At 42.7% G+C, this 16071-nt stretch overlaps 2 protein-coding genes across 2 annotated transcripts in view; both read right to left on the reverse strand.

The window, feature by feature from the left end:
- The window catches only part of DERA (deoxyribose-phosphate aldolase), a 57256-nt gene extending 54579 nt beyond the window's left edge, over positions 1-2677 (reverse strand). Inside the window, exon 1 of the mRNA XM_040595913.1 lies at positions 2513-2677. Coding sequence (XP_040451847.1) covers positions 2513-2543 — 31 coding nt within the window. The 5' untranslated portion in view covers positions 2544-2677. The remainder of the gene's footprint in view (positions 1-2512) is intronic.
- Positions 2678-3998: 1321 nt separating this feature from the next.
- On the reverse strand, positions 3999-12305 carry LOC121089200 (serine/threonine kinase receptor associated protein). The gene is made up of 10 exons (XM_040596238.1): positions 12038-12305; positions 10913-11048; positions 10083-10164; positions 9745-9817; positions 9066-9162; positions 7502-7639; positions 6826-6962; positions 5905-6054; positions 5291-5356; positions 3999-4969 (listed from the first exon to the last, which is right to left on the reverse strand). Exons 1-10 carry the CDS (start codon positions 12147-12149, stop codon positions 4908-4910), a joined length of 1053 nt encoding a protein of 350 aa, XP_040452172.1. The 5' UTR covers positions 12150-12305; the 3' UTR covers positions 3999-4907.
- Between the last annotated feature and the right edge of the window lie 3766 nt (positions 12306-16071).

Here is a 16071-nt window from a genome sequence, read left to right on the forward strand (position 1 = left end):
CACATGGGAAAGCATTATATACCACAATTTGAGAAAAGATTGGCTTGTCATTGATAAACAAAGAGATGCTCCCTAACAGCTGCATCAGAAATTTACTGCTTAAATAATGACATGGGGCGGCAAGTACAGAAACAGCAGACAAGAGAAAAGGACTGAAAACATTTTTAAGTAAAAGATATTTTACCACTAGGTGTCCCTGTTAGAAAACTATAATCCTACAGAATGCTCTGTGACATACAGGGCAAATCATTTGATTTATTGTTAAAGCTGCCGGCACAAGCTGGCAAAACCTCCAAAAGCCAAAGGGCCTAAGTGACAGAAGCAGTGTGTACCCTTAGCAACCATGAAAGATAAAGGCAAGGGTTTAACTTGTCCTTTTTGAGTACTGCTATCAGCCAAGACACAGCATTAAATAAGATACTGCAACTTAAATATAGCACTTCACATATTTCAGATGTGCATTTAGTGGGAGAGTGAATGGCAGGGAGTTTAATTCTCTCTTTAAAGCAGTCAGCATAAGGCAGCTGTTAGAAACAGCCACAGTGGGTATGCTGCTTAATATAAATATGGTCATGGCTGCACCATTTCCCTACTATGTCTGTCCTGCACATCCAACCCAGCTCATTTTGACCACAATGGATTCACACAAAGATCACTGGGAAGGGATGGCAACAAGTACCTGCAGATAAGCTGAGGGCAGTGGCCTTTCCAGGTAAATCAGTTGCAGCTGGAAGAGGCCATATGGTGCAGCCCTGAAGACATCCATCCCTCTGTGCTCTCCGTTAATAATCTTGAGCATTAACTGACTCTGCCTCTTGGGCAGGGGAGGGCTACTTACAGAAGACAGAGTTACATTAAATATTTGGAATGTACTCAGATTATTTTAGTGGCTGAAAAAAAAGCAATGATTATGTTGCATTGGTCAGCTGCACATTGAGTAATTTTCCCTCGACTACAGTTGTCACAGTAAGATCTAGCCAAATGTTACTGGTGTCACCCATCTCTCCCAATAGTCTCCCACTCGGCAGCACAGCCTTCTTTACTACATATATGCCTGTCTGTCGGAGGATGACTGATAAGAACTGAACTGACTTCACATTCTGGACTCTCCACACATACTGACAATTAATTGTAAGGATAAATTTACACTAAGAAAAGGCACAGCATGCACCTAGTTTAACGTAACTGAACCACATCTGCAAACCTCTGAGCTAACTTTTTTTTCAAACAGACATTGACGTTTTGCCACTGTTATTAACACGTTTCTTTCAGCAAAAAGAGGGTGTTGAGATGATTACAGTTGAAACTCACCTGTCTCTGCAAGCAGCCCACAAATAAGCACATTACAGAGCAATGAGACAGCTCACTTTCAGGAACTACATGTCAATGACTTCAGTGAATGAAAATGCACTCGGCTTTCAGTTATCCACAGGCTAATCATTTAAACTGCATGTTAGCTCTGCCCAAAGCCTGTGCTTGTGCTAGAGACCGGAGCACAGCCACGTGATGCTGTGCAGCGTGGCCTCCTGAACTCCTCTCGTGCTAACTTTGAGATCTCCCTGTTCCGCACCAGCTGTCCTTTATTTCTCACCTTCCATGATGCCATGCCTGTACCTCGCCAGGCAATTGTCCATCTACTCATATTGACCAAATTATCATATGCTGAAGGCAGGCTGTGGGAAGGCTCACCACCTTGATTCATTCCACCACTGCAGCTGGGTCTCACTGGGTGGAGAAGTCAGCTGTAGCCCTTTCTCCTTCCCACCCCAGCAATCAGCAGACGGAGGGCTCCAGCCGGGAAATAGCAGAAAAAAAAACCCTTTCTCGGCTGCCCTCTGTCGTACCTGAGGCACAACCACCTTTCAGGTCTGCAGACCACCTGGAAATACCTGGAAAATCCTCATCAGTTTTCAGAGAGCAAGCGACAGGGAGAACAATAAGGAAAGGTAAAACCCTGAGTTTGCAGATCAGAACCCAACTAATAAGTGTTCTCAGCCTCTTGGGGGGAAAGCGGGGGGAGATTTGTTCAGCAAGAAGCAGACGGGTACACAGAGGGCACCGGGCTGGCGGGTGGCTGGGCCCGGTGCCCTGCCCGCGCCTCCCCCGCCGAGCCCTTTTCACCAGGCGTAGGAAGGGCGAACAGGCCTCCCGCAGCCCCCCGTTCGTATCCACGGCATCTGTCAAAGGATCTAGGGAATCGCAAGTACGTTCCGATTTCGGCTTTTCAGAAAGAGAAGGTTTTGCAGCAGCGCGGCGGGGGCGCGGGCAGACACCAGCCCGCAGGCCCCCGCCGCCTCGCCCGCCCGGCGCTCACCGGCACCGTGAGCCCCGTTCCCGGGGCGGGCGGCCCTGCCCAGTCTGCCGCCTCGGGAGCCCCTCACCCCGCCACGGCTCCGCAGCCAAGAGCTCCCACCGGTGGAGCCGCAGCCCGACACACTTCCACGGCCCCCGCCCGGCGGGGACGCCGCAGCGGGCACGGCCCCGGCCCGGCCCGCAGGCCGCTGCCCCTTACCCAGCTCCGTGCCGGGGTTTCGGCTCGCCATGGCCCGCGCTGCCGGCGGCTCCCCGCTCCCGCAGCCCAGGAGACTTCGGCCTCACCGGTCCCGCCCCGCACGGACAGGAAGCGGCGGCGGCCAGTCTCCGCGGGAGCACGGTGCTGCCCCGCCGCCACCGCGCCCACCGCACCCGCGCTGCCGGCGCTGAGGCAGCCCCGGCCCGGCCCGGCCCTCCGCGGGGTGAGCGCGGGGCCCGCCGCCACGGCAGCCCCTGGGGCACGCCGGTCCGTCAGCCATCCGCGGCACCTGAGTTGCAATCTCGGTAACAGACAACTCCAGGTTTCTTCGGGTTGAATCTTCAAGTAGAAACTGGTGTCACAGTACACTGTGGGCTCTGGGAACAGACTAACCTTGTGAATTTCTAATGAACTTACTAACCTGGTAAATTTCTAGTAACACCTACAAAATCAAAGACTGGTAACAAAGCCACCAACAGCTTCACAGCCCTTGCTTTGTTACCGAGTTGAATGACAGAAACACATGTGAAAAATGTATTAAACCTTGTTAATATTCTCATTTAGATGAAGTAACTTCCAATTTTAGCCCTATTTGCTCAGTACTAGCAAAGAAACCACAAACACAACAGCATCACATAAAGCAGCCAAGGGAAGGGTCATGGATCTGAAATCAGAGGACGCCATTCCAGACATCTCCAACTGAAATGCTGCACACCCTAAGCGAAACACAGCTCAAATGCCACAGCCTGCAAGAAGCATCACCATGGGGCAATCTACATGCTTCTTGGATTAAGCACATCCTCCAGCTTGTAAAATGAACAACTTCTAGGTTGAAGCACTAGATTTTGAGCCCTCACAAGCCTTAATGGAATTAATTATAAGACTGAAACAATTAGCTATAAATCAGATGCAAGTTGCTTCTTTTTAGAAAAATGCGAATAACTGCAAAACTAATTTTGGAATGAAGTCTGAGAAATAACATGCTTAACACTACTATTGCACTAAGAAAGAATGATACCATGAGTCATGGTTTGTTTTCCTTTTTACTTCCCCCTGCCCAGCAGCTGAGGCTAGAGGAGACCCCTGTCAACCACCTGCTCAAGCAGGTTCAGCTTCAGTAGGTTCCCTAGGGCCACTGTCTAGTTGGGTTTTGAGTATCTTCAGGAATGGAGGCTTCACAACCTTTCCAGGCAACCTGTTCCAGTATTTACCACCCCTCATAACAGAAAAGGATTTTTTATACATTCAGACAGAACTGCCCATGTTTCAATTTATCTCTCAAATGTTTAGCTTCAATTTTTCTAACATGACAGCATTACTGTACTCTTAGGAAAAAAATGCAGAAGAATCTAATTACAAGTACAAATATGAAAAAATAAAAAGGTGCATGAATAAATATACCTCTGTATAAACTTTTCTTCTTTTCATACATAATGCATTCTGTAAATTCTTCAGTATAACATTAAAAGGAAATGACAAGTAGAAGAACAGCAATATTTTCTTTAATGAAGAAAATATGATTTGTAACCTTGAAAGAGTAACTTTTTTTATCCAGTCTGGAGAACTAAACTCAAGCTTTATACAGATTCATAGCCAACCGCTGAGATTTTCCATGTACAACCAAGTATTTCAGGCAGCATGTTTAATTTCGAGTTTTAACTGGTTTTGATTTTAGAGACTCACTTTTACATTCAAACTTTAAAGAACAAAAAGACACAAAGCTTACACAATCAGAGAACTTGCCACCCTCGGTACCAGCACTAAAACATCCTTACTGCTTCTCTTCTGTATAGTACAAAACCAAGATGCTCAGAAGATTACATAATTAACTTGGTTATTTCTCCATTCTGTGAAGCCAACGCTCAACAGTAAGATATGAGTTTTGAGTCATTTTATTTAGACAACTGAAAACAGTTAAACATTCAGAAGCAGCATACAATGAAACAAAACCCAAACCAAATATTTTAAGTACATAATCCCTTCTTTTCAACTAAAGCCAAATTTTCCAACTTTCAGGGAGGGGAGGGAAAGAAGAAGAAAAAAAAAAAGGAAAAACCATTGTGTCTCTTCTCCATAATAAAGAAAACACACTACAATGAGTCTAACAAACTGGAGAGACTGGATCTCGGCTTGCACACTTCTTTTAAAAGACAGTAGGCAATCATGCTAAAGAGATAGCAGAACTCTACTAGTCTTTTTTCTTTTTTTTTTCCTTTTTTTTTTTTTTTGGATACTCAGTTCTCTTACAGACAACACCTAGCCAGTTCCACCGCATTCTCATCAATTACTGCCCATCTTTGCCTTATGTAGAGAGCACACTCTGGAAGGCTGCTGTTTATCACTGGTCACTTGATTTAGTCTTGTATGTCCGCATGTCGCATAACAGTTGCGATAATCAGGCCTTAACTTCAGGAGTTGAGCTGTACACTGAATCTGAGTTTTCAGAGGCAAGATCTTCTGCAATTAAATAAAAAGTATTATTTAACTTCACCTTAGATATATAAACCAAAGAAACGTTGCATGGATTGCTTAAAGACCGATTCAGTTTGTTTTCCCATTTAACCTGATCCAGTTATTCTACCCTGTATGTTCAGTCTGCACAGCTCTAGTCACTAGTCTGACACTTACCAAATGGTCATTTTCAGGAAAAAGCAAAGATCTTTGAGAAGAGCGAAAAATGGCAAAAGGTACTTGGGGAAAACTACCTTGTCCACACTAAACATCTTGACTGATCTTTTAACACTTAGCCCAGTTGAAGCTGGCAGTTCAGTGCATTACCTATTTCTTCCTCTGCAGTTCCTGGAAGGGTGGTCCTTGCTTTTGCTGCTTCTGCGTTCTCCTCTTCTGTAGAGGGGAGGGAGAACAAACAGTTAGTACCTTCAGTTACCCCCTAACCCACCTTAATAAAAATAAAATTCAAAAAAATTTCCCACTTAGTGTTGAGAAGAAACAGCTGGGTAAGCAATTCCATTAATGAATACTCACTTGCAGTTTCCTAGACATTGCCCCCGCAAGTATAGAGAACCAAATTACAATATAATTTTTTAAAAAAAGTATATTAAAAAAATCATCCACATTTCTTTCTAGAGACTTCTATCTCTTTAAGACTTATAGAAGTGGTATTTCATATTCCTTACTCTTTAACATAAATATACATCAGATTATTTGCTTAAATATCCACAGAATATCTATATTCAATAAGCTTACAGGTTTTAAGTTAAGTGCTGTAATGGCAGCTACAAAAGTAAATCCTTCAATCTTAACAGATTTGAGTGGATATAGAAACCCTCAGAAGACAGTACAAGTTGCTGTATGAAATTCAATGTTTATCACTTATGAAAGTTAGTAAGTGCACATGGATCAGCCAAATTTCACCAGAAACAAGCACTTACCAGGAACTACACACTTCCAGAGACCATAGGTTTTCCCTACTGTTGTCTGCCACAGCCTTAGTGTACCATCCTCAGAGCCACTTGCATATAACTCTCCATCAGGGCTAAATCTCACACAGTGAATTGGACCAAAGTGTCCTTTGTAAGATTCTATAAGGGAACATACCAAGACCATTAATTTCAAATTTCAGCCAACAACTGAAATTAGTAAGTAAAAACTGATCAGAAGAGTGGAGAAAAATACTGACAGGGGGGCCCTTTTAACTTCTGATGCAAAACAAACCTTCTATTAATTGTTATTTCAGCAATCTCCAATTTAGGTAACTAACATATTAATGTTTTATTAATTGCAAGAAAACTGGTGCTTATTTATTCTAGGCAAAACTACAAAGCAAGCCAGTAGCATGGAGCACACATGCCCTGTTCCTTCAACCACTCACTCCATACACATACAATTTTAAACAAGAACAGAATCAACAAATACACTTAGAAATACACTTTTTAAATATATTTGGCCAACATTATCAAGAACACAAACATATAACATTTTTCATAAAAGCAAGTAGCTGCAAATTAGAGACGAATGCTATGGTATGGCACAAGTTAACATACAACTTGCTATTGCAGCAACACAGAATCATAGAATTGTTTAGGTTGAAAAAGGCTTTTAACATCGAGTTCAAATATAACCTAGCATGACAACTTTTTCTAAATAGGTGCATGAAGCTATTTAATGGAGACTTTAACTAGTCAGGTATAGTGAGAAAGGAAGGCATGCTTGCTTAACTGATAACATACCTTTTCATCCTCCTGCACAGCATGCTATGCGAAGACCTTATTTGAGTACAAGCTTATTAGTCTTATTTCATTAATCTAATACCCATTTCAGAACTCATTTTTGATTACAGAAAACAAACATACCTAATTCTTCTCCTGTATTATAGTCATATTTATAGAGTTTAAAATCTTCACCACCTGCAACCAAACATTCCTTTGCAGGGTGAAGTGATGCTGAATTGATTGTAGCAGGTGCTTCAAATGATTTAATCTGCTCTAGACTGAGAAAGAAAAGTTTGTTAACAAAGTTCATTTTAAAAAAAAATCCTGAAAGCAAGGAAACTGTGATTCTACTAATAACAACTCCTTTTAAGAAAAACAGAATACACCCACACGGTTTCTGAAACAATTTTTAATACTTGAAAATCACACTTGTCAAGTTAGAAACAAGTTCAGAATAAGCAAAACAAAAGCTCACACATTCAGAACTACTTTCTGGAATATGCTTAAGTGTGTAACTTGCTTTCTTAAGACAGAGATGTATAAATAATTAGTTCTCTGAAAAGCACTGAACTGAAACTGAATCCTGATTTAACCACAAATACAGTTAGTACGAAAATGGCACTGAACCTTTGCAGCTTAGTATTTCATAGACAGTTTGGGTTCACTATTTTAGAAGAGGGTAGCTGTTTCACACTCTGCCTCTGACAAGACAGCAAAGACATTCACTAATACCAGTTCTGACAACTTGGTGATTTTAGTTTTTACCCACAAATAAGCCCATTACTCAACCTGTGCAAATTCTGTGGTCTGGACTCACGTTTCTGCACTATGAAAAGCAATAGTCTTCCCGTAAGTTATCACAAGTATCTGTCCTTCTGGAACATACTCCATGCTGCTCACTGACATTGCAACATTTAGTGCCTTCACTTCAGTCATGGTACTCCGGTCCCAGAGGCTTAAGAGGAAACAAAAAGGAAAAAAAGAGACTCTACAATTACTTCAGCAAATCAAACAATTTCACCTCCCATCCGTCTCAAGACTGGGATCAAAAAAGCCACCTAACAAAGAACACTGTTTGACTCCACAGGTACTTCAGATTGTCAGTGGCGTCCTTATCTTCGTTCTCATCTAGGCAAAGTTTTAAGACATGCTTACTTGAAAATACTTTTACTTTTGAAGCTTCATGCAACAACATTAAACGGTACACAGATCATTTAACTACTCAAGGATTCTCTTAGAGATTAGAAATCTTGTTTTAAGTCTGAGCAATAGAGCTTTCTAGAAGCAAGGCTTGAAGATTCCATTCTGCCTGTTTACCTTACAAGGCAAAGAGGTAGTAATGCCAACTTACACAAAGAACAGTGATTAATTTTAAATAATATGGTTTTCTTTGTAGGGGTGCAAGAACTATCTAAACAGAAAATAAATTAAATTGTTCTGCTATGACAACTAAAAATCTTCATGCATTAACTGACTGCTGCACTTCTATGTCTACAGAGAAAAATGAACAAGACCAGGCCCTTGCCTGTCTTGAACACTAGGAAACTGAAAAGATCTGGAGCTGAAAAGGAGACTACAGGGAAACTGCACCAATGACTTCATGCTCCCATCCTTCCGTCCACAAAGTAAAAAACACCATTCTACTTCTCTCTGTCCTGTGCCATAAAGAATCACTAATCAGCTAGGTGTGAGACGACACTGTTCGTATCAGCCAGAAAGCTGAGGAAGCAGTTAGGCACATCTCCCATCTTTTCTGGACAGCATAGTTTCAGGAAGGGTCTTTGTTAATTAATCTCCCAAGCAGCCAGGTTTGTCTAGGTTTCAGCACATCTACCAATTGAGCATAAAGTAAACAAAATACAACCATGACTGGATGAGCCATCTTATAAAAACACTAAAGCCTACTCAACTTATCAGCATGGCAGAGAAATAAGGCTATGTCTATCAACAGTGCGCTCTTTCCAGATACTCTTCCCAGTCTTTTATCCTAGTGCCTGGCTAGTCCAGGCCTCACGCATCTTTCAAGGCCGGATTGCAGAAGACAAGAAAGCAGTATCTCAGCACAATCTGTATGCACAAGACCTCATCTATAAATTCCTCTTCTCTACGATTGCAAAAGACATAAATTTATTCTTACTATGCAGTTCTCAAAACCCAACTCTTATCAGGGAGGACACTTTCAGGGAGTAAATCAGAATTATTACAAAAGTTGTATCTCTAATTGCAGGAGAACTGTATTAGGCGTGCAGCTATAATAACCTAGGATCAAATAACCTGTGTTACTTATACCCTTTATCAAAACACACAACTATCTTCTTGTATAGATTATGATGATAAATAAAGGTGAGCTTCTTAGATAAAAGAAAGTTACTTTTACTTACCGGACAGTTTTATCATCAGCTGAAAGAATCTGTTTGTCATCACTGCTCCATAAAGCCTTTTTAATGCCAGAAGTATGTCCACTGACAACATCAGGTTCTTAAAATAAAGCCAAATATTTTAATACATGTAAGAAATTGAAATAACATCATGCAGCAGTTTGGGCACTTTCATAAGTTATATGGTTTTCCATTTACTAGAAACATAAAATTACTTCAAGCACTTGTGACTTTATCTGTAGATCTTACTCTAGGAACTGGATAAATGTACACTGGGTAACTGATTGGCTAAATTTAAAAAGCATCATGAGTTTAACATCAAGGTTCTCTAGCTTCATATTACACATCAGCAGTTCAGTATTCACATTAATTTAAACAAACTTAAATATGTGGAATCTTTTTTCTTTCAGATAACTAAATTATGATTAATTAGACCTATTTCTAATGAGTCTGTACCAAACTGAAACATGCTATCCTTGAAGTCCATTACAGATAAACTCCAACTCACTTGTAAAAGCATAAACTTAAAACCATTGAGGTTATCTTACTATAGCCACTATAGACACTACATTTGAAAAAACAATCATCAGCTTTTATAATTCATAACAGAAAGTAGATCTTAATTTCAGAACTTAATTATTTAACTCCAAGAAACAAGAATCAGTTCTAAAAGTAGACTCACCTGCTTCTGGCTTGCTCAAGTCATAGATACGCAACAGTTTATCTTGTCCACCTGTTAACAGATAATTGCTATCCTGAAACAGAAGTTATAAAGGGTCAACTCTATTTTGAATCAAAATACCAGCCTTCACCCATGAGTCTTTAAGTAACAGTTCTTTCTCTCAGAAAGCCTCTTAACACACTTAACTACAGTTAAGCTACAATCCTAAAAACTAGAAATGGTATGCTAGATTATTTGCCTGTTAAGATACACACGTAAAAATTTGGGAAGTAACTAATAGCAAAACAGACCTTAAAAGCTTACTTCCCTGATGAAAAAGGTACAAAGGTTTTTCATACCTGTGTAAAATCCACACTTTTGACAATGTGTTTGTGAGCCAATGTGATTAGTTCATCGCCCGACACAGCATCCCACACTTTGCTAAACAGCAAGAGAAAATATTTGTATTTCAGTAGCACCAGGACAAATCCACCTGGATAGTCAGATTAGTTTGTAAGCAATCTTTCCTGACACCATCATAACATTTTATCATAAATGCTACATTCTTATGTATTCTTATAAACGAGTTAGTGAGAATACTTTATACATTTTTATTAAAGTTTTTTTTTGTACTATGCCACCATTTAACTTTCTCCTTTTCTTCAGGACAAAGCAGACTAAATAGTCTTTTACTTTTAAGACAAAGGGAGCTCTCCTCTGCAATTTTATTGATAGAGATTGCCCTCTACTAACAGGATTCAACTTGCTAAATATTAATATATGCTGCAAACAGCACAAACAACAAAAAACATCAAAGAAATAATTTAGTAGAATTTTCAGAAGAGCTTTCTTGTAATAAGAAGAGACTACCGGGTAGAAGCAAAATAAAAATCACTCTTTCAACTCTGCCAGAACTACTAGAGATTAGACACACATAGAAGTGTTATTCTAGTGAACTGGCACGCTAATTAAGTATATTACCAAGAAGCAGTCACTTGTTCATCACAATGGCATTAACTGCAACTGCTTTCAAGAACCTAAAGTCTAGGTTTTATTTTGGCTAGCCATAAATAAACTAACAATTACTAAAAAAAACGAATGGCTCGGTAATTTACTACAGCTACATGTCACCAAAGAGCAGTAAAGACTAAAATCAAACTACAGACTTCAAGGACAGATAATCACTTACGCTGTAAAATCTGCTGCTGCTGTAGCTGCTTTAGTGGCATCAGTGTTCAAAGTGGCACCCCAGACAGCACCTTTATGACCGAGAAACGTGCCAATCCAGTCTCCTGTGTCACCCTGGCGCAGCATAGGCTTACCATCTTCAGAAAAACAAAATGAATATGGTAACATGATAAAAAAAGGAAGTGGTTTAAAAAAAAAAAAAAAGATTCCTTTACACCAGCATGTGTAAATACTACAGATTTTATGAACCTGTTCTTTGTAAAAGAGTTTAGCTGAAGAGCTTAGAGATGCAGCTGTACTTGCTGCATGTACCCAACACTGTGTAAACATTACAATACTACTCCAAATGATTTAGGTTTGTGTTAAGGTAATACGGAGACAGAAAGGAGCACAAGTCTTGTGCTTGCAATCCATTATGTTTAAAACACATACAGAGATGGTGTAAAAATGAAATAGACTTTCCCGTGATTATTTTTTCTGGGAGGCTATCAAAAAGCTCTTCACAAAAGAAGATACAGAGCTGAACCAGAAGTGCTCCAAGGCAGAAAGAAATGTCTTTTTGAACTTACGAACACATACAGAAGATTAACATATACATTAATGAAGGGGAAGTGCTATTCACATAGTGAGTTCTCATGGGAAGGGGGCGGACGTCGTCATCCTACACCCAGCGAGGCAGCTGCCCTGGCTAAACGGGAGCTCTTTAAAACCCACAGCTATGCGCACAGCCGGCGGCAGCGGGCAGTTAGAAATAAAGCTTTTCGAGGCTTACCCCCCCCGCCCCCCGCCAACAGTTCGGATCCAAACTGGGCGAATGCGGGCTGTGATACCCTCCCAGCCCAAAACAGCGACTAAGCACCACGACAATCAGCCGCCCGCTCCCTCCTCCATGCGGCAGCACCGTGCGCTGGCGTTACGCGGCAAGTACCGGCCTTTCGCCGGCCGCACAGGGCACCGGGCACGACCGCCTCTGCGAGCTCCGGCCGCTATACACACACACCCCGCCACCCCCTCGGGAAAGCGAAGCGCGGCCTACGAGCAGGCGGGCCGGCCCGCCGCCCCCCGCCCCCCGGCCCAGGGCGGCCCGCCGCGCAGACTGCACAACGGGGCCGGCGCCGCCGCTCACCCTTGCAGGCGCTGATGAGGAAGTAGCCGTAGGGGGTGACGCCGCTGAAGGCCAGGTCCACCACGGGCCGCGTGTGGCCGGAGCACGTCAGCGGGGTCTGCCTCATGGCCATGGCGGCGGCGCGGCGGCGGGAGGGGGGGGGGAGGGGGAGACGGCGCTGGCGCGAGGCGGAGGCGGGGCGCGCGCGCACGGAGCCTGGGAAGGGACACGAGTCCCCTCCAGCCGGGCAGGAAGCGGCAACGGCGGCGGCGGCGGGGAAGGAAGTGACGGCACGGAAACGCTTCGGAGCGGAAGTGCGTCAGCCGGCGGGCGCGCAGCCGGAAGCGCCGCTAGGCGCAAGCGCGTGGCAGCCGTTGCTGTTATCGTTGCCGGGGAGGCGCGGTGGGCCGGGCCCTGGCGGGGCCGGGCGGGGCGGGACTTTGCGCGCCCGGGACGCCGCCCCCCTGCGGAGCCGACCCGAATCGAGCGGAGCCGGGCTATGCCTGGCGGCCTGTGGGCGGGAAGCTGGCCCGCCCCGCGCTTCCCGCGCTTCCCGCGCTGCCGAGTGCCTTGTCAGCCCTCAGGGCTTCAGCCGCCCCCGCGCGTTCTTTCCTCACCCCCGTTCCCGAAGGAATACTGTCTGACTGACCCCAGGATAGGGTCCAAGGCTCCTCAGGGCTTCTTTATTGTGACTAGGAGCTCTTCTACAGCAGTTCCCGGCAGGTTCCAGCTTGCACTTGCTTTTCAGCAGTTGGGGTGTCACAACACAGCCCGTCTCCCCATGCCCAGCTTCTTCCCAGTTGGCACTCTGTGCCCCTGTGGTGCTCCTCTGGGCTCTTCAGGCTCCTAAACCAGCAGCAAATAAACCCTGTCAAAAGGAAGCGCAGCTCTTTCTGTAGAGCTAGCTCCCTTCACGGCTCTCTGCAGGATCCGATAAGCCTTGCCAGCCACGGAGGCTGGTGGAAAGACAGATAGGGGGGATGTAGCGATCTCGGGATGCATAGCAGCACCCACCTGGGTTTGCATAAAAGAAGAGGGAGCTAAGATAGTGGTGGTGGTTAGGGTTGCCCTCAGAAGCATCTAAAAATGGCATTTGAGGATGTGTCAACAGCCTTCCTTAAAAATTAGGGATGCTGTTCCTCTTCTTTCAAGAGGCTAAAAAATCAGAATGATGGACAGCTGCTCATCTACTTTTTCAAGTCTTACAGCTAGGAATAGCATTAAAATCATTAACAGATAACTGACGTTTAAAATAACTTTGGTCTTCCACAAGTTCTCTTTAAAGGATAGGCACCATATTTCATTTTCTGACCTTCTGGTATTTCATTTATACCCCCAGAATTCTTAAAAGTAACTCCTAATGATTATGTAATTTCATGACACATTTTCATGCATACTAACCGTTGCTGACACTTCCAGTTTTTCCACAGACTACCACATAGACCTTTTAAGTACCTGAGATTTTCCAGATTTTTTCCTTGCAGTGATAGCAGTCTCTCACTGTGCTTTGCCACATATTCAGCCTATAGCTGAATCTATCAAGTCTCAGACAATCATGGGGAATTCAACTGTAGCTCTGAAAGATTTAAAATTAACGTTAAAAATAACTTTTAAATAGAATTCCCAAAACGTGTGTTTGTCTTGGTAAAACCGACTGAAGATTTTTCTGTATTTTATCCCGTTGTTAGGAATACTTTGAGAGCTTAATGTACAAAATACTCAGCAGGGTGGCTAAAACTTCAGAGTGCAAAAGTCAAATGCCGTTTTATTATACTTTGTATTATAGCAGTGTTTCAAAAATGTCATGGCATATTAGTGTTCTAAACTTTACATGTATGTTCTCTGTTTGTATTATTCCTTGTAATTTTTTTTTCTTCATTCCTAACCGTATATGTGTTTTGATTCTCAGTAGAGCCATTACACACCAAAAATACATTTATAGGAATGGGGCAGAAACTAGGGGTATAGATGGAGACCCCTTATCTAAACATATTTAAAACAGGACTAAACAAATATTTATTACTTTCACATTTTTCAAAACCTAATCTAAACATATCATTGTGTCTCCTAATTGGAAATGCTGCTTGGGTTTGCATTTTAAAAAACTGTTCTGGTAACTGATGTTATAAACTTCCTGAGTGTGTGTGGGGGAAAACCAAGGGTCAGTAAAGTTAAAAACTTTGTACTGAATTTAAATTACCTACTTAAAAATCAGTATTGAGGAAGGGAATGAAAGGGAAAATTGTGTTCAGGGAAGTTTATGATTTCGTAGTTTTGATTGATTTTGCCTTCTGTTAAATTGGAGCATGATTTTCCACCTGCACAAAGAAACAATATGACATCTACTTAGGAAGACATAAAATCTGTAACAGGCAGACATGTAAAAACATTTTCAACTTGCCAGTAGGTAGCTGAAAATCAGAAAAGGAGAAAAATCATGGAGATGCAAAACCTATAAAGTCTAGACATATTAATAATCCCATCAGGCCCAGAAAAACTATAGGGTAGTACTATGAATTAAGTTTTTTGTATGCTGCAGGAACATGAAAATTCTAGGAAAGGAGCATGATGGGTGTCACTAAAGCCAGACCCTTAAAAAGAGACTTTGATACCTACTGTGGGACCTGGGCAGACTTGAGGCATCATACTGCTAACTGCTGTGTTTCATCCTGAGGGAAATAATTGTACTGGGTAGAGACCTGTGTACTGATCATCACCTACTGGCCAGTTTTATAAAAGTTACGAAACTGCTAGTAGATGGACTCAGTACAAGCATGTAGATGATTACGTGAGCGCTGATCCCACACAGTGCTGGTGTCTGCCTCCAGCAGTAGGTGCTTGATTGATTCCCAGTTAGAGCCTGACACTTCCCCGCTGCCCCCAGCCTCAACCTCTCTGGCCTCATTGCCCAGGCACTAGCTCCTCCATTCTGTACCAGACAGTGGCTTCCACAAACTGATTTTTGCCTTCCGCTCTCGATGTGTTTCCATTCCTACGTGCAGTAACAGTATAGCCACATGGCTGGACAAAAAGGATAGGAATTAGGCCCTTTGAGTCTAGATTTAACAGTGATACAGAAGGATATGAATTCTTAAATTACAGTTCTAGAAAGCAAGGGGGAGCTTTATTATCTTTGGGAAATACGACTAAGGACATACAGAAATAATACTGAAAATAAAACTATCTACATTTTTTCCTTAAATCTTTAATACCAAAACAGAACATAGTAATTGAAAGTCTCTGAAGTTTGTCCTTGGCCTAACTCGGGGTATATCATGCATAATGTAGTCAGCCAGTTTGTTTGGCGATGATCTCAGACATTTCCTGCTACATTCTGGTGTACATTCTGCATCTGTAGCCCAAATCCAACCAGAAATTTTTAATGCAGAATTTGTTAAACTGGGCGTGGGGAGGGGAAGTACTACCATGAAGCACGTTTGTGGCTGGAGAAGGACAAACACTTTGCCATGGAGCCACTGCAAGGTGAATGAATGACAGGTGTGTCCAGGAGGAAGTATTTCAAACAGAAGCAAGAGCAAGGATTAGAAAGGAAGGGGCCAAACACACACAGAGCAGGAGCAAAAGGAAATGCTGAACTGATCCGGCATTGTCAGCGAGCTCTTGCTAAGGAACACATCCTAATGTCATTTCTATCCGATGTGCTTCCTCTGCTTGTATTTAGAGCTGTTGTTTTCCTCTGCTGGAGCCTACCAGCCTTTGGCCCTAGCTGCCACTCCTCTGGCATTTCCCCTGCCATTGCCCTCCTTTTATCTCCCTAGTAGCATCTCCATTTGAATATGTTTATTCCCCACAGTCTGAGGATGTTTGATTTAGAAATACACTAATTCTGTGCCCTCAGGCTAAGCTACTTTTAATACAGAGATTGTTAGAGAAGCTAGGAACTGTGAAACAGGCCTCAGTTCTTCAAAAAAGGCCAGAAAAGGTACAAGGAAAAATAGAAAAAGTAGTTACTTACAACTGAGAGCCTAGCAAGCTTAAAATAAAAATACTAAGTTAATACTGAGTTTTATTGTTTTAGCCAAGGTGATTATTTA

The sequence above is a fragment of the Falco naumanni genome, chromosome 5, assembly GCF_017639655.2.
Source record: "Falco naumanni isolate bFalNau1 chromosome 5, bFalNau1.pat, whole genome shotgun sequence".
Taxonomy (NCBI): Eukaryota; Metazoa; Chordata; class Aves; order Falconiformes; family Falconidae; genus Falco; species Falco naumanni.

Coding starts and splice junctions, on each gene's coding strand:
- LOC121089200 (XM_040596238.1), bottom strand. CDS start 12,149: ATGGCCATGAGGCAGACCCCGCTGACGTGCTCCGGCCACACGCGGCCC. Junction 11,049..12,037: donor CCTCATCAGCGCCTGCAAGG/GTGAGCGGCGGC, acceptor GTTTTTCTGAAG/ATGGTAAGCCTATGCTGCGC. Junction 7,640..9,065: donor GCTGATGATAAAACTGTCCG/GTAAGTAAAAGT, acceptor TTTCCTCTTAAG/CCTCTGGGACCGGAGTACCA.